At 37.6% G+C, this 19,380-nt stretch overlaps 1 protein-coding gene across 1 annotated transcript in view; it reads left to right on the forward strand.

Moving 5' to 3' along the window:
* STK39 (serine/threonine kinase 39) overlaps positions 1 to 19,380 on the forward strand; it is a 296,619-nt gene that overhangs the window by 230,104 nt on the left and 47,135 nt on the right. Inside the window, exons 15-16 of the mRNA XM_004484199.4 lie at positions 1,996 to 2,048; positions 6,025 to 6,093. Coding sequence (XP_004484256.1) covers positions 1,996 to 2,048; positions 6,025 to 6,093 — 122 coding nt within the window. The remainder of the gene's footprint in view (positions 1 to 1,995; positions 2,049 to 6,024; positions 6,094 to 19,380) is intronic.

The raw sequence follows: 19,380 nt of genomic DNA on the forward strand, positions 1-19,380 counted from the left end.
GTAGTCAGGAACCCAATTGCTTGAGCCACATCTGCTTTCCATGTGTCCGTTTGTGTGTGTGTGTGTGTGTGTGTGTGTGTGTGTTTTCGGTAAGAATTCCCATTATTCACAATTCTCAGATTCTCAGAAATCTCTAAAAGAAGCACAGCTATAGGAGTTGCTGAATGCCCCCTGGCCTCATTCCACCTCCTAGGGGAGAGTGGCTAAGGTCAAGGTGGGGAGCCAGAGCCAAGACACTGGCCTGGAGCTTTTTGGAGAAGATCAAAGTGGTTCAGGGCCTGGGCTTGGGTGTCTCTTGAGTTCTTGAGCATTAATTTCTCTTGTACTGCTTTTGGAAAGGTGGTAGACTGGGCCACCTTTTCTAGGCTCTGGAAGGAGGGTTTGCTTTCAGATGATACCAAACCCTTTTCATCTTTCTGGACCTCTTCACACCATCATGGGCTAGGATATAAGGAACCAAGACCAGACAGTGCACCAAAAGCCCAGAGACGGGAGTCATGACTTGGCACTATTCTTGGAGAGCAGAAGATAAGACACAGAGTTTCAGAGCCAAAGCTGGTGTATGAAACAGGATTTGATCCAGCTGCCTCCTCAGCAGCAGTGGGGGCATGTTCGGGAACTTGGAAATCAGGCCGTCCCTGTTGCTGACTTGGAGACCCCCAGCAGCTGAGCTTATAGCTCCGAGGATCGAAATTGCTTCCAGAAATTAGTTTCATATTTCCTACCACAGTGTCTTAAGGTGTTTTTATTAACTTTCATTCTAGCATCTGTTGAAAATTAGTCATAATATTTTAGTGTTCTGATGAGAATTAAAGGAAAAATCTAATTATAGCTCACTGCCCCTTATCATTTCTTGAAATTAATGTGAATGGAAACTCATCTCTTATCAGGAATTTAGTTGTTTCATATCTCCCCTGTGCCATTTTAATTTTTGATTCAATATTTACATATGTATATGTGAGTATATATATTACATATGGGTAATTGCACACCGTTTATAGGACTCCTTCTACTTAGGTACATTTTTATATTACAAAAGGCATACCTTATTGTAGACATTTTGTTGCATGTTTTTTAAAAGATTTATTTCTTTTGTTTAATTTCGCCCCTTCCCCTCCTTCCTGCCCTGCTGGGTTTTTTTGGTTTTTTGTTTTTGCTATCTGTGTTGTCTTCTCATTTCCTCTCCTCTAGAATTTCACCGGTTTCGATCCTGGAGACCCGTGATTGGGAGAGAGGTTCCCTGTCAATTGCACCACCTCAGTTCCTGATTTCTGCAGTGCTTCACCTTGACCCTCCCCTTGTCTCTCTTTTGATCTGTCATTATCTTGCTGCATGACTCACTTGCGCGGGGCACTGGCTCACCACACGGACACTTGTGCGGGCACTGGCCCACCACACAGGCACTCATGTGGGCACTGGCTTGCTGCACGGGCACGCGTTCTCTTCTTCTTTTTCACCAGAAGGCCCCAGGGATTGAATCCAGGTCCTCCCGTATGGTAGGCGGAAGCTCTATCAGTTGAGCCACATCCACTTCCCTTTTTTGCATAATTTAATGTATAGTGCTATTGTGAACTTTATCATTCTGACTACCTTCCCTGTTTATTTCATTTTTAAAAAATGATTTCATAAAATACTGTTTTTCCAGGAAAATATGAAAAATATACTGAATATCATTTCTTATAGCCTCAAGGCTTCTGAATTTTTTTTTATTATGATTTAAGGTTACTGATTTAGTGCATATTTTAAAATAGCTGTTTTGTTATTGGAATTTTTGTGACAGCATGTTTATATAAGGTAAGTTCAATCAATAAAACAAATCTTTTCCTTTATTATTATCATAACTATCTTGTCCACTTGAGGAAATAATTTGGAGGTAACCCAAAACTGTAAAATACTGTCTACATATTAGTAGCATCTTGTAAAAATTGGAATACGTTTAGTTTGATTAAACTCTGCTTCATTAGATTTTAATGTGCTATATATAATGTATTTCAGAAACTCCAGAAAGGAACTTAATGACATACGATTTGAGTTTACTCCAGGAAGAGGTAATGAAATTATTATTTTACTGCCACAAAGAGCTTTTCAGAAATTGATTACAAGCGTGTGGTTATAATTTGCTATTCAAAAATGCTTTCTCTAAAAACAAAGTCAGGAAGGAAAAAGGGAGGGAGAGAGGGAGAGAAGGAAGGAAGGAAAGATTTTCAGTAATTGCTGGGATTCTATACCAAACCACTACTGACTGCATGAATCTCAGTGACACCACATGCTGCACAGCAAATATACATGAATAAACAGCAAATATACACGAATAAATAAGCTAGACTGGTTGCTTTTGAAACTCCCAGATGCCTGGGGGTCATGGAACCTTGTATTATGTCTTGATATCCCCAGCATTGCAGAGAGTCTGGCATGCAGGAGAATCACAAGTAATCTTGGTTAATTAATAGATAAATAACATATTAGTGGTCTCCAGAGACCACAAAGTTAACAACAAAAAACTGTACTACTTGCCTTATTTAGTTTACAACCAAAACAATGAAAAGAAGTAAAAAGCAGATGCTTTTACTTTTAGTAAGCAGCTAGTAACAGTAGTTTAATACTAAGACTGTTTTCTATGACTTTTGGTTTCAGATTTTCATGTATATATAAATCACATCAATAATCACATTGAATACCTTTAAAAATATATTCATAGTTTGAATTTATTGATACATGTAAGCTAAAAACATTCTGCATTTATTTATTTTATGTATGGGAGTCCCCATAAATTTTAATTTGATTTAAAAAATTGTATACACTGAACTTTTTTTAAGTCCTGAAGTATGAGGAATTTCTAGTTTGACCTCTGATCAGAGACTGTACCTATTTGACCTCCCTGTATTATCACCTGTAAGCTCAAATGTCTGTGAAAGCCAAAATGGATGGTGGGGACTTAAGGAAACCAAGGAATCTATACCTATCTAAATACTTTCATATTCAGCTTTAAAAAACAAAATGAAACATTACCACAAAACAAAATATGTTCCTGGATCATATGTAACAATAGAATCGTGGATCCCTGGTCTCTAGTCCCCTGCAAGAACAAACGTTTAATGATTTTCAGTATATTTGAATTAAATTGATGTATAAAGTATCTTTTACAAAATAAATATAAATAGGTCATTACTTTCCTAATTGACCTTTCTTTCTGGGGACATCCATCTTTGACAATTTAGAGTGCATCTCAGAAATTGGACAAGTCCAGTTGGTATTATCAAGAAGATATGTTTTGCCATAAAATGGAACTATTAACAAGGCAGTGCTAGGATAAAATCTTATTAAACATACAATAAATATTTCAAGTACAGTAAGTAGGAAGAATAGATTCTTATTTTAAGGTTGTTTCTGTTCATCTGATTGTTTAAAATTGACTATGGCAATAAAAGTCAATTTTAAGAAGTAACAAAGAAATGAATTTCTGAGGTGAGGATTTTTGTGGATAAGGTGGCCCCCTCAGCATTTCTGGACTTTTTGCGCTTGCTTTGGCAGCATCATTTGCTGTTGTGAGATTGCTTTTTTTGCCCAGACAGAAATCATAGCATTGGTTTCCTGATGATAACTGGGCAGAGAGCGCTGGCCGCTTAGTAACAGAAGTGCCATGTGGTTTTCACTGTACCTCTGGGATTACTGATCATGTCTGCCTTTCGGGCATTGTCTGCAGAAGACCCGTGCTGTCACATTACACGTGCACATTGTTTGTGCAGTATATACACAAGAATATGTATAAAGGGCATAAAATACATAATATCAACATATAAAATATTCTGTCCCCATTTGAGAATAAGCCCTTTGCATTGCTCTATGCTCTGGAAATCAGACATTAATAAATGATTTTCTAAACTTGTTTAGACATCAGGAATATTAAGCAGCTTAAAAATAAATTGCTAAGGAAACAATTATCTTCAGGTCTTTGTCTTAAACTGTTACTGATATCTGACTCGTGATGCACTCACACAGACACAGAACATTTCCCATTTTGGCCTCCCAGCATGGTCCAATTGCCATTTTAACATATGTGCCCAGGAATCCTAAAAATAGTAAGAGATGCTGTATGCCTGAGGCATTTGGGAATGTCAGTCGCTTTGGTCTTGTTTTAGTGCTAGCATTCAATTTGGCTTTGTTTGACCATTCCATTTTCAACTGCATTCTGGGATGGTAGCTTATTATTCAAATGTAATATATATGTTAGAGGTGATGGTGACACATCCAAATGACTTAACAGGTAATCAGTCAATGGAAATGTAGGGAGTGCCTACTAGGTGTCAGGTGCCTACTAAGTAGGCACTTTGATTCAATATACTTCTTTTCCTGAAGATTTGGATAGCTTCCAGGAAGATGGAGATTACGAGGTAAAACGTTCCAACATACTTTATAAAGCTAAATCACTTTCATGGTAGAACTTTGCATTATGATGCTGCCCAAGGTTTCATGCTATGAGATCATTTTATCAGTGACAGACTTTTAGAAGGTGATTCTTGTACTTCTGGCAATGAAATCTCTTGGACAAGGCCCAAGATAAGCTTACCTTATATGGAATTTCATAGCTTAATAAGATTCCTCTATATTGACTTTCCATGTATTTCATTATATTCTATTCCATTATGAAACGGGATCAGTGAAATGGTAAACTACACAATGTCTCTGGAAGTAAAAGGATATACATTGGCTCTCAAATTTTTATTGGACATTTGGGAATTAGGGCCATGTATGAAAGGGAGAGGGAGAGTACACAAGAGTATAAAGTACATTTCAGATAAACTTTGGCTGCTGCATCGTCACCACAGTTACAATTTATGGAGTGTTTACTGTGTCTCAGATATTGGACTGAGCCCTTTAGAGCCCAAGAATTGTGAAAGATAATTGCTCTTCCACCTCCAGCTGTGCAAACATACACACACACACACACTCACTCAAACCCACTTATATAGTCACTGCATCATGTGAGGCACACATTAAGAAGGAGTCCCAGGCTATGTTGAGGGTTCTCATTGGCAGAGCAAACTGCAATTTGGTATAGATCCTTGTTTGCTTCAGCAGTTCGTTATCATCTGTTACTTGATTTTGTAAGACACTTCTGTCAAACCTCAGTCTAGGTTGTCACTGGCTGCGGAGCTGGGTTTCCTTTTATTCAGCTACAGATCTGAATGCTTGTGAGAATATCAGATAGCCATGGGGACCAGGTCATTGCCCTTATAAAAACATAGGGGAGTATAACAGTTCTTTTAGGTACATTGTAGTTTATCAATTCTCTTTACAAAGTCTTCAGAAAGACTTCTTGGTGTTATTAGGTGCATTCATAGCCTTTCAATTAAATAATGTTAGCTGTTTATTCACTTGCTACAGCCTGTTTAGTCCCATCTCTATGAGATTGTTAATTTCCTGTCATTTATTGGGGAACTACATTATTTTATTCAGCCACATTTTCTAAGAGAATGAATATTTGTAATCAAATGAGCAATGTCACTTTAAAGGAGTTTCTTAATAATATAAATTTAGATAACTCATTCTGATACTAACAAGCTCATAGAATGTACCAAATAAAAGGTGTATTAAACACTACTCATTCAACCTTTGCCCTAAATTCTGACTCAGTAGCTACTAATGATAGAAAAGCACTGATGATGGCTTGAATTAATATTGGCAAAAAAGAAAAGCAGTATCACAGGGAGCAGTTGTAAGATAGCTTCTAGAGGTGTCATTGAGGATTAATTCAGATAGTAGCCAGCGGACAAAAGCTTCTTAGTTCACACACTCAAAAAGTAAATTTGTGTAACTTCTGCTAAATAAATAGCAAAATGCAAATTGTTCATGATAACACATATTTTAGTTTGCCTCTGATTTTTCCTCCTGACAGAATCTGAATTATTGAATTAAAACATGTGTGGGTGATTTTGGTAAATGAAAAATATATATTTTGCATTGTACAGATTATCGATTTTTATTTTATGGTTACTAATACATATTCATTTCACATTTGAACAGATACGGCAGATGGCGTTTCTCAGGAGCTCTTCTCTGCTGGCTTGGTTGATGGTCATGATGTAGTTATAGGTAAATCATCTTTTAGTATGCAGTATCATTTTGATATATCACATGGAAATGTGTTTAGAAAGAAAGATTTTCATAAAGGAATAATTCTCCTATAGATTTTTGAAAATTTCCTAAATTCTTATCTTCTATATGAAAGAAGTATATAATTAAGAATCATGTTTAATTTTCTTTTCTTTAAAGCTTTTAAGTTTTATGTAGTTATGTCTTATTTATCTGGACATGATTTATTTTATGAGGTACCTCAGTTATTGGTGGTTATTGGAAATATAACGAAGACCCTGGAACTCTATAATGCAGATCATTGTAACATGAACTGTTTTATTTTAAAAAGAGTAACTGGGTTTCTATTGGGAGATTAAGATTCTGAGACTGAAAGTTCAGGACATAGCAAAAATAAGATATAATAATGTCTATGCAGCAAAGTAGTGGAACCTCTGATGTCCTTTCTTGGTATACTTTTATTCTTTCTTTGGACACAGTTCTAACTAACTTAGATGATACTTTCCCAGCCATCAGCAATATTCATCATAATGTTGGGTGGTACCTGAAACATCTTGCAGACTAATTCTTTCATTGTATAGATAAAGAAACAGATTCTCAGGGAGGTTCAGTGGTTTGTACAGCTGATTTATGGCAGCGCCAGGGATGGAACCATCCTCACTTTATTGTAAGACCTGGCTCTTTCGACCTCATTTTGAATTAACCAATAGCTACATGGAATTGGAGAGCCTGCTAGATAGGAACAAGAAATGGCTGGTGAACCTCCTGACAAGATAAAGGAGGTGGAAAAGCTCTAAGAGGAAGACACGGTTATTTTAGCCAAAATATCCTGTGTCTGAAACTACCTAAGGTGAGGAGTGAAGGTGAACAGTTCCATTCTCCTCAACTTCTGAGTTTATGAAGATTTTATAATGCAGTCCAGTACTGGATATTAAAAATAGTGCCCCTAAGTAATCAAGATTAACACATTATGTTAATTATAATGATATCATGTCATATAAAATAAAATTAGGGAATGTGTTTTCATGATACCTTCTTCAAAATATTAAAAATTGACATTTGAAATGACTTGCTCCCCTTAAATTATATGTTTTAACAACAACAACAAAAAAACTCAGTTATTTGGAATAATCCTTCCCCAATAGATCTGGAGAATGTGACTGAGAAGTAGGTTGAGGGAGATATACATGCTTATCAGCATAATTTGTTCCTAGAAACTCTGCAATGCAGATATTATAAAGTGAATTATTTTATTTAAATGAAAGTAACTGGCTTTATAGTGGGAGATTAGGAGTAAAGAATCAGTATTTAACCATTGATACATAAACCCTGTTATAAACAGAAAGACGTAAAGATCCCTTTATAATAAAAAAAATTCAGCTCTTATTCCCATTAATTATATAGAAAATATACACATTAATTTCATAAGGAAGCTGTGATTCCTCTGCCAAGTCAGGCATACATAAGGAGCCATATATATATATTTATATTTATATATACAATCGCCATCCTTTTATGCCCTGTCTTTCTCATTTTCCTTTAAAATCTGGTGGGATCTCATGGCCTGCTGAGTTCTCATCTGAAATTTCTGAGCAAATAGGACAAGGAGGCCAAGAAATAAGGTCAATTCAACTCTGTTGTCTACTTTAAATTCTACCTCAGTGTTCTTTGTGTTAAGCTAACAGTTCCTTGGTAAAAGCGGATACTCTTATTCTTATTAGAAGAAATAAGCACACACTTTTGCGTCTTAGTTTGCCTGAAGAAATAAAATGTAATTGCTACATCAAGATGACCTGCAAGATGTATTGTTCTTAAAGAGAGCCATGGTCCCTATACCTAAGAGCTAGAATTTAAAATTAATTAATTAAGTGAAAATAAAAATCAAAAAATCCCTTTTTAAACACCTATAAATACTTTTATTGGGAAAGAAGTCAAGAGAACAGATGCTATTTTGATCTGAGTTGATCTTTGCAGGTGGTGGGGAAGATGGAGAATAAAAGAAATTTCTGTGCAGACATTAGATCACATCTTTTGTCAGGCATTGTCGTGCTTCAGGCCCAAAGTCACACTTGGTATACTTCTTTTTGCCCCAGGTCCCTCTGAATCTAAACTAGGGCTTTTTTGTTGTTGAATTTTTAAAGAGAGGAAGTTAAGTCATTGTTCATGTACAACTTATTGTGTATGCTTTAAACATAAAAATAATCAGAAAGCTTCTGTTTTTCCATGCCTTAAATAATTAACCTAAAAATTTTCCCACTTTGCCTTGCTTTTCCTTCTTGGAGCTACAGTATTCTTAGGTGTAGGATGTTGGACTACAATCAGGCATCGCAGCTTGACTTTATATAGTAGCATTAAAATGCCTTACATGCATCTCCTCCCACCCAAGAGTCTACAAATTATTGCAAAATTCAATTGATCATCACACCAGTTCTGTAAGGTAGCGATTACAAAGTTGCGTGTGTGTGTGCTAAAATAGTTAAGGTTCCCCAAATGTGCCATGCTTTTGTTATTTTTGCATACATCTCAGAATCTACCTCTCTTTGACCACTTGACAATAGTACTGATCTTAGGCCTAAGAAACTAGATCCTAACCTAAACCTCCTCACACTTTATGGGACCATCCCTGGCCCTCCTCAGATATGCCTCTCAGAGAGTCTTGCAGGGTCTAGGGGATATGCCCACTGAGAGCCTGTGCGCCTCTTCCTTTAGACCAACTCTGTTTCCAAAACCCAGAATTTCCTATCCAGAAGGCCCCACCCTACTTCTGAGCACCTTATGGGCCTTTCTCTCTGTTTTTGGGGTGGGGTGACTGAGGAAGATTGGGCATGTGGATTGGCATGTCCCCACACATTTCCTGCAACAGGGTCCTGCAGTCAGGGTTGGGAAGGGTGGGGGAGAGGGACAACTCCATTTGCGCTCAGCCCCTCTCCTATCAAGGTCAGGGGTGGGTCTGCTGATGATACCTAACTCATTCTAGGAGCTTCACTGTGAATGTTACCCTCTTGGGGAAACTTCCTTTGACAAACAGGTTGATTCCAACATTCTTTTCTTTATTTCCCCTGTACCTTGTAAAATTAATTCGTTCTTATATTTCTTTGTTTGCTGCACAATTACAATTCCGCCACTCCATCTTGTCTGTAAGTTATAAAATCCTTGAAAAACCCATTGAACAAATGTGACTTTAGTGAGAAATATATACAAAAGAAAGTGAATGCAAGGAGTCAATAAATAAGTGGGCACAGTCAGACATACCAGAGAAGTGCACATGCAAAACAGAGGAGGAGTGAGAAGGAGAAGGGGAAGGGGAAAGAAAGTGTCAGTGTTAATTGAGACAAAAATGAGTTTAATAGTGTTAAAGCATTAAATAGGACAAGGGAGCAATTATTAATGATAAAAGTAGCAATTTATACAGAGAATAAGTCAATCATATTATGTTCAACAATTAAGGCACTGAGTTAATTGGTTTTTATTAGAGAAGTTGTGGCTTTACAGAAAAATCATACATCAAATACAGGATTTCCACATACCACCCTATTATTTACATCTTGCACTCATACGGTACATTTGTAACAAGTGGTGAAAGCATGTTTTTATAATTGTACTATTAGCTACAGTCCATGGTATACTTTAGGGTTCACTTTGTGTTGTCGACCCATAGATTGTTGTTGTTATTTTATTTTGTTCTAGTAACACATATGCAACTTTTCCCTTTTAATGACATTAAAATATGTGTGTGTGTGTGTGTGTGTATAAAATTCAGTGCTGTTAGTTATGTTCACAGTGTTGTGCTACCATCACCACCATCCATTACCAAAATAGGTTGTTTTTAATCACTATTTTATGGACTAAAACTGAGGTCCCAAGAAACATCTGGGGTGTTGAAACTTGTAGTGATCCTTGAACTTTGATCTCGAGACTCCAAACTCAGAGCTCAACTCTGACTCTGGCACGTTGTATACAATGTATCTGATGTCTTCAGCCTTCAAAAGTGGATCCAGGTACATTTTAATGATGGTGCTATTTGTTTCTCCTGGTAAAACATAGCTTATCCTTAGTTAGTTTTCCTGTCCAGCAGATGTTGTTTTATATTTTAACTCTTAAACATTTGACAAACAGAAATGTGTTTGATCCTATCCCCTGAAACCTATCCCAGCAATTCCAGACTCTGCAATTCCAATTCATTGTTTCCCTCTTTACTAGATATGTGCCATCAACATGCAAAATGTTTTATTTTCCCATCTTATAAAAGCTCTCGCCTTATCTTCTCTTTGCTCTCATTTAATCTCATGATATTTAATGCCTGCCTTTTGCTAACTCCCAAACTTCTATCTCCATCCCAGAGAATTCCGTGTTCATATCCAGCTCCCCTTTCTGGCATCTTCAATCAAAGATGGCATCTCAGATTTAATTTAGCATCTCCAGAATCCAGTCCCTGGTGTTTCTTCCCAAACTTGCCTCTCCAGTCATCTTATACTCTCGATTGACATTACCTCTTGTCTTTCCAGGTGCTCAGGCCAAAAACTGGAGTCATACCAGACTTCTTTCTTCTTCTTCTCACCCCCAGTTTATCAGCATGGGCCCACTGTCTGACCATTTCTCACCACCTCCCTTCCACTCTACTTCAGGCCCGCTGGTCTCTCTGATTCTGCATTACCTTTTTTCAGCCTATTTTCATCTTAGCAGTCAGCAAGATCAAGGTAAAAAGTAAGTTACATATGAAAGGCCACATATTGTATGATTTCATTTATATGAAATGTTCAGAATAGGCAAATCTAACGAGTCAGAAAGCAGATTAGTGATTGCCAAGGTCTGGAAAGAGGGAGAATGGGAAGTGACTGCTAGTGGCTATGGGGTGATGAAAATGTTCTGGAATTAGATATGATAAGGATTGCCCAACTTTGTGAAGAGACTGAAAATGACTGAATAGTGTACCTTGAGAGGGTGCTGTCCATGGTATGTGAATTAAATCTCAGTTTTAAAAAGGAAGTCAGATCATGTTAATTCTTTCATCAAAATCCTCTAATGGCTTTTCATCACACAAAGTTGTTTCAGTGGGCTACAGTCCCTACAGAATCTGTCCTTTGTCACTTGTCAGATCTCATATCTTCTGTCTTCCCTCTTGTTCACTGCTGTCCAGCTGTACTGGCTGTTGCACTCACTGTTCCTTCTGCCAGTGTCCTCCTTTCCCAGATGAGAAACAGGCAATTTGCATGTAGAATTTCAGTATTTTAAGCATCTTGCTTTCAAGATTGTAAAATTCAAGTAACATTTGCAAATATGAAATAGGATCACCTGGCAAAGACTGTGCAAAAAAAATAAAATTGGCCAGTTCAACTAAGAACATTGACATAATAGATAGGCTTGAATGAAGTTTTAGGTTTTTATCTTTTCAGCTTTCATAATATAAAATAGCTTACATTAAAAAGTTGTAAAGTCTTTTCCCATCACATTTTTTTTTTCCATTGAAGTAAATGCTTATGGCAGCATGAAAAAACTGGAGGAAAGCAATAGCATATGTTATGGAGCAGTGAGCCCTATGACTTTTATTAATACTATAACAGAATCATATATAGGTGATAAAAAATCTTCAGGACCTAGCTTCAGGGTAATCTACCTTTAGTGCACAAACCTTCACAAAGCAGGCCTTGGATTGAAGCAGGGCCCAGAGAGTGACATGGAGTGATTGCTTTCGGGCAGAGCAGGGCAAAAATGAAACGCAGGGTTTGTACATTGAAATAATAAACCCACTTCGATTGTGCTTAAATGCAGCACTACCTTAGGCAAGAAAGAGGAAGCATTTTTAGGCCTTGTGTAATTGGAAACTGATAAGATTGCAAGGCCTCCTGGGTGGATATTGGTTTTTTAAAAAAGTTAATTTTGTAAAATGAAAATCTAGGTGGTATACATGGATAAATTTGCCCATCTTGCCTAGGTGGGTTGGCCGAAAACTGGAAATGCAGCAGATCTGAGTTCACATTCCAGTTGTTTCATAGAGGAATTCTGAGGATGACTAATAAGGCAACAGAGAAATTCATTTCCTTTGCCTCCTGGTTATAAAACAGCCAATTAAAAGTCTCTGTACTGAAAGCCTGGGATTGGGGGAGGCCAAAACCTCATATATATATTATGGAAAAGAAAAGTCCTGAATTCTCTTCAGGCTTTTTGAAACATATCTGTGACTCACTCTCCAAGGGGTTTTAGCACCTCAGCAATAAAGAGGGACCACTGATGTAGCCCTAAGGTAGGCCGTTGTCTGGCCTACTCAGCCAGCTCCTACAAAGCCGCTGAGCTCTGATCAGTCAGGTCAGGTGAGCGGGCAGGGTCAGCATAGGTCTGTTTCCTTCAAGTGGAATTTAGAACCAGATGTTGGAATTTGTTTCCTGAGAAGGGCACTGTGTTTCTGCATTCATTTGTACAATTTTCTTTGGATGGATTTTGAGCCTAGCTGAGACTCATTATTACTGAAATAAATGCTCATTTTAGTTGTATACATTCTCATAAGTTCACTGGACTTTTGGATCCTATTTTTGTCCCTGACACTTTTTCATGTTCAAGTCTAGTCTGCCCTTGAAGACCTTTCACGAATGTCATCTGATACTCACCCCCTTCCTTCCAGAAGCTGGAGGCCAGCTTTTCCTTGCCTAGAATGCCAGAGAAGCATATTTTTATTACCTTTGCGATGTGAGGCTTTCCTCCTGTGGTACTTCCTGGTGTCAACTTTCCTTTTGTGAAGGTTGAAGGGAGGTGCTGTATGGGCAAGGTGTATCTTTTATTTTATTGAATCTCAATCATCCTTGCCACACAGAGGCACTTAATAAATACTTGTATGTGGCATTGGTATGGAGAAAGTGGCCATGGTGGCTGCCAGGGGTAGGGAATGGGAGGAAGAGATGAGATGTGGAGGTGTTTTTGGGACTTGGAGTTGTCCTGGGTGGTGCTGCAGGGACAATTACTGGACATTGTATGTCCTCCCATGGCCCACTGGGTGGGCTGTGGGAGAGTGTGGGCTATGATGTGGATCATTGACCATGGAGGTGCAGTGGTGCTCAGAGATGTATTCACCAAATGCAATGAATGTCTCATGATGATGGAGGAGGTTGTTGTTATGGGGGAAGGAGTGGGGTGAGGGGGGTGGGGGGTATATGGGGACTTCATATTTTTTGAATGTAATATTTTAAAAAATAAAGACAAAAAAAATACGTGTAGGGTAAGTGGATGCATTTAACTGCATTTGGCAAATTTAATATTGTAATGGTACACGAATTGATTTGGATAACATGTATATTGTTAGCCCCTCTAAAAAGTAGAGAGTACTTCACCATGATGTGTGGTTTTTCCTCCCTCTCCCTCTTTCCCTTTCCTCTTCCAAATTTTGGCTTATTGCGTGACTTTTAAGGCCTGCGTCTTGGAAAGGGAAATGTGATCAGCCTGGAAGGCCTTCTGTCCTCTAGCACTTACTGAGATTACTGCATTTCTTGAATGCAGCATGGAATGCCTGCATCAGACTCTTATCTGGGGTGCTTATTAAAAGTGCAGATTTCTAGAGCTACAGAAACAGTCTTGGGCATAAAATGTGCAAATCTGTATTTTTTTTAAATGAGCATCCCAGGGAATTCTTAAACATTAAAAATTTTATCGTCACTTCTTTCTTTCTGCAGTAACTTTTGCAAAGTGTTTTAGCTTATTTTATTATCTGTATCTTCTTGCAAATCTCATTAAGTCTCCTTGGCTTTTGTACCTTGATTCTTTTCTCCCGCTAGGAGTCTGTTTTAAAACTATGCCAGTTAACTTCTTAAAATTGTTTGTGTGTGTGCACACACAGGCGCTTGTGAGAATGAATGATGTACATGTTGCATATGTGGGAAAGTCTCATTGACATACATATTTTTGCCATAATGAGTTGTAATAGTTTTCATTAAAACTAGTATTGCTGTTCAGGGTACAGTAGATCCTCCAGATGGCCTTTGGATTTTATATTTCCCTGTAATGGCTGAGTATCTTTAGGTTCTAAAGTATGCAAGCAACAGAATCTTTTCTCATTCATGAGCATATGGTGGGATGTGTGAAGTACTTTGTTCCCCAGGTTGTAGTCAGGGACGTTTAAGTCTGTGTGAGTGATCTGGGATTTCCTCAGCAAGAGTGCACTTTTACAGTGAAGGTCTTGGAACAGGCTCTTATTTTCGGTCCGAGATTAATGCTGTGATGATTACTGATGTTTTCTGTGAAGAAAACTTTTCATCAACAAGACAGTGACTCCATGACACAACCATCCTATGACTTTTAATTGGTGACTGGAAATAAAAACTCCTGAAGCTCCTCCTTGAGTAACATTCTGGTTTGAGACAGCTAGCGGTTAGTTGCATGATGTCAGTAAATGTGGTCTAGTGATTCTTGATTAAAAATTGCCTATATGTTAATTTAACGTTCTAGGGAATTCGGAACTATAAGTAGTTTGCGAGAACTATGTTGACTGTTTATTTTCCTTGTATATTTTTACCAGAATAAATTGTGAACAGCTTACTGTTGGCACCATTCAGTCATTATAGAGCTTCCATTTCCAAAAAGGTGCCACTGACACTTTTATTGTAGCTCATTGCTCCTAATATTTCCCAAATATGTTTTCTTTTTTTAAAAAAATTTATTAAAAGTGTATAAAACCAAGAAAATATGATATTGATAATTAAAAATTAGTACACAAAAGTTATTTTAAGTATTTACCTGTAAAGGGGTAGATTTCTAATTTACAATACCACATATACTGAGTATTGGTTCTAATTCTATTCAGATGAAAGACTACCAACTTTAGATTAATTAAAATAGTCAGTAATTGAACTCTGTCGAGAGGTTGGTAGAAGCACACATACACCCATACACACAACTTCTACATTAATTTGGTCACAGACCCTAAGGATTAATCTTTTTTTAAAAAAAAAGTTTGATTACAGAAAACAACTGAAGTAAAATACATACAATTCTTGCTTTAAAAGAGTATCTTTTTTTCTAATCTGGTGACCAATCTTGCACTCCCCTATCCACAGGAAATTCAAGGGAATTAAAGTGAAGAAACTGTTTTCTTAGCAAACTAAGTAGTAGCTAAATTGTGATGCCCACTCATGATTGAATCCTCCACCAGCCTCAGTCACCCCCGTGCCCTCTGCTTAGTTATTTGCAAATTCTGATGCAAAATAGTCAACTGTCCAGATAAGGGTTTGGCCATCTTGTAGCTTCTAAAGAACTTCTGAGTTTGGGAGGAGACATGGGACAGTGAGGGGTGGGGGGATGTGGAACAGAGGATGGGCATTGAAATTTTTCTTCAAAATATGGGCAAGTGTGATATTCAGAAATCTCCAGCATGAAATAACATCGGTAATTTCTCCCCCAAAATTCATACTCTAAGCCTGGTTTTTAAGTTGTCACTTTTTATTTAGTTAGGTGTTAGGTATCATCTTTGAGACCATTGGTACAGGTAGAGTCCAGTTGTTTCATTTAAGTTAAACAAGAGCTTACTAATGGATTAGCCTTAGATAACTGCTAAATTAGTAGAAACTTCCTTGTTTTTTTCAGTTACTATACTTTATTCTGTTTTAGTTCATTAATATGACTTTTACCTGTAGAAATAAGATTTAACCAAAGAATACAGTCAATCTAATCAAAATTTCTGAGAATTTGCATAGAAGTGAACCCCAAAATACCAATCTCTACTTGAAACAAAACAAAAAAAAAGCTTTTCTGGTGAAAGTAAAGTAGATTTCCTCTGGTATAGAAAACCTAGTCCTTCTGATAAAGTACATTTTTATAATAGCACCGAATGTCTAGATTTACATTAAACGTCTCCTCTGTTGCACAGTTGGCTTCATCAGTAGATTGAGCTGTCTTGGGTCATAGCCGTTGGGTGTGCAGGTAGGTGCTCATCACACATGCATGTATTCACCCACTTTGGAACTCTCTGGGCTTACATGAATTTTAATTATTCCATCAATAGTACAATATTTTAGATATAAGTAAATGCCTGTGTGCTTTTTAACCGACTGGCAGGCACATCTACCAATCGCAGATCAAATCTGCTGTTTTATTGCTCCATTGTTTGGGAGAGAACAAGTCACTGATCTACTAAATTTTTTTTTCTTTTTTTAAATAGATTCCCTTGGTTACCCAATTTTAAAACCTTTAAAGCCAAGAAAGAAAACAAAGGTGAACATTTTTAGAACAGTGTGATTTTTTTAGGCTTATTTCAGTATATTTGGCTTCATGTCTGACTATAATTTGAAGTTCAATCCTGTTTCTTGTATTTGGTTAGCGATTTTTTTTTTAATAAAGAAGACCTTCTCACCATCCTTAAGAAAACCTAGTTCTGAATCTTACATTACTTAAGTTTAACATCTTAAAGGTCGTATTAGAATGCTCTTACCTCAGATTCATTTAAGTCAAGGAGAGACTGACTGGTCACATTCTAATAGATTGAGAAATTTGTCCTTGTCAGATTTTCACTTTCTCCAGTGTATCATCAACATTTGTGCCCAATTTGTTCTTAAGCTACTGTTGTTAGAAGCATCTACTATTACTGAGTAACAGATAAAAATATACATCCCAGAAAATGCAGGTTTTCCTGTAGGATTCTATGTGATTAGCCATAGAACCATCCAACAGGAATTTGTAATCAGGAAAGTGTGTTCAACTAGCCATGAGCCCAAAATCATGGGCTTCTTGGGTATATGGCACTTCTGCCCACAGCACACTATGATAGAAAGTGAACTAGCTGCCCGTTAGATTTGGGAGGCTGAATTTTTTTCCCCCTAATATTCAATAGTGAAATGCCCCAGTCTCTACCCTTCAGAAACTTGATCTGCCATTAGAAATTTGTTACTAGATGAAGACTGATTGAAAGTATCTTTTTAGTATGGAACCCATGAGTGCTAATTTCTAATAGACTCTGAGACTTACTTTTTGTGATTATTGGCTGGGTCTTTGGAAACCCAATAAATTCCTTACTCATTTCCTCATGGGTAGATGGGTATGGGGTCAGAATTCTGCTTCAGATTTCTGAACTCCCTCATCTGTTTGTGATATGCTGGGTCAGAAGGACAGGAAAGGGCTTCAGAATTGCTCAGGCATTAGCCTTGCTTTCTTTCCCTTCAGGTTCACTATTAATTCCTCACATATCTGTCTTACTGTTTTGCTTCTAATTCTCGTAGTTGTCAGCGGAACTGAGTGATAAGGTGAGAATGGCATGCAATGGAATTTTAAAACCTAATAGAAAGGTAGCACTGAGGTTAGAGGACATGATTTGGATGGACAACATTACTCTTGGGAAGCATAAAAATGCTATATATTATTCTGACTAATGGGCCTCTCAGCCCTTGGCACAGTAGTCTTTCTGGAACTCTCAGGATTTCTTTTGAAAAAATGTTGGATTTTTTTTCTTTAGTACTTGTGAAAATTTTTATTAGGTAACACATGGGTACAAGAAATCCATTTTTTATATTTTTTCAGGATGGATTTTTTTTATGTCAAATATATGGAACTTTGTACTTAAAGACTATAAACAGTGACTTCATATCTTTAAGTAGCAAAAATTAACATCTTAATCTTAATATATCTGAAATATCCATGTAATTCTGTCATCTGCAGGCTGAATTATTCTTGCCTAACAATAGCAGATTCTCCCCTGGGGTAGTCCTGGGAGTCCCACGGGCATGTCTCCTAAGGGTGCTCAGCCCACTTTGTCAGTGGTGGCTAACCAGCATGTGACAGCTTACTGGCTCCCACGTGTCCCCTGCCTGAGAAGCTGCTTGAAGAAGCCACACCAGCATCACTAGCCTGCCAGACGGCCTGATACCCACATCAGGGATGCTGCTTCCACAAGGTCCCAGGACACGTCCTGTTCTTGGGCCAGAGCGGTACTGGCTTTGGACCTTTTACCATACTCTGTCACCCACCCCCAAAGCTGCCCTACTTTATTCATGTAATAAATAAAGCATCTAATGTTCTCTGCTGGGTACACCACAGTGAAAAAAGAGGCATAAAACTTCCAGTCTAACATGAAAAGCAGACATTAGATAAGTGAATACACAGATGTAAGTGAAATTACAAATTGTGAGACGTGTCCTCTAAAGACAGAAATAAACAGCGGCTACCTAATTTAGATTGGCAAGCAGGGAAGCTCCCTTTGAGGAACAGACATCTGTGTGAAGCCTTAGAGTTGGACTGGCCAGAGAGGAGAAATCAGCATTCTGGGCAGTGGCACAGTTCTTGCTGAGATAATGAAGTTTGTTAAAGATGACCATAGTGGGCAGAGCAAGCGAATGAGGGGAGCGTGATAGGAAATGAGGCCTGGAAGGAAGCAGAGCATCAGATCCTGCAGGGCCTTGTAAATAGCCGTTGCTGTAATGCATTGTGAATACTGAATTCGGGTATTAACTTCATCTGAGACTCTATGCAGGAAAAATACAAATCTTGTGCCCTTTTTGCCTTTTTTCTCTCAAAGAAGCCAAATGTTTTTCTTTATCCTCATTTCATCTGTAAAGGAGCCCCACGCACAGTTGCGGCTAACTAAGGCCCCTCAGCTGCTTGGTCACGATTCCCATCTGACTGAGGTGATCTGGAGGACTCGAGAAGGAAAAGCTGAAATGCTTCATCCTCTTACGTTCATTGAAGTTTGAGGGAATGGAGAAGTGACTATTGTAATTGAATGTTGGGGAATCAGGAGAACTTCAGAGATACCTTCCAGGAATTCTGACTCCAATTAGTCTATCAAAGGGAAATTAGGATTCCTGGAAAAGGCAAAATTTGGGCATTGATCATAGACATTTTCTTTATATTAATTGGCAACCAGAGGGTCTTTGTGTATACCCCCAAAGAGGGTAAAGTATATTTTCCACGTCATAATGTTGCCTCCTTCTCACACAAAGTGCAGTGTGTGCTAAGGTAACATTAACACATACAGTGTAACTATTATCATTATAATATAATATGTAAAATATTCATGTTCTTCAGGTTAAAGCAAACCTTCCATTTCAAGTACATTAATTACAGTAGAACTCATGAAATTTTTTTTCACAAACAGTCTAATTACCTAAATTAAAGCAGACATTCAAATGGCCTCATGTTCACAAAGCAGGTACAGTAAAATAATCCTTATTTAGCTAATCTCTGTCCTTGTGTGTCAGATATGGGGCTGAGGCAGTGTTTTCCCACAGTGTTGATTTCTAAAGTGTTTGTAAAGCAGCAAAACTATGTAATCATTCTGGTCCTTCCTTTTTTACCCATTTTTTATTGACTTTATTCTCT

This window comes from Dasypus novemcinctus, chromosome 7 (genome assembly GCF_030445035.2).
Source record: "Dasypus novemcinctus isolate mDasNov1 chromosome 7, mDasNov1.1.hap2, whole genome shotgun sequence".
Lineage (NCBI taxonomy): Eukaryota > Metazoa > Chordata > Mammalia > Cingulata > Dasypodidae > Dasypus > Dasypus novemcinctus.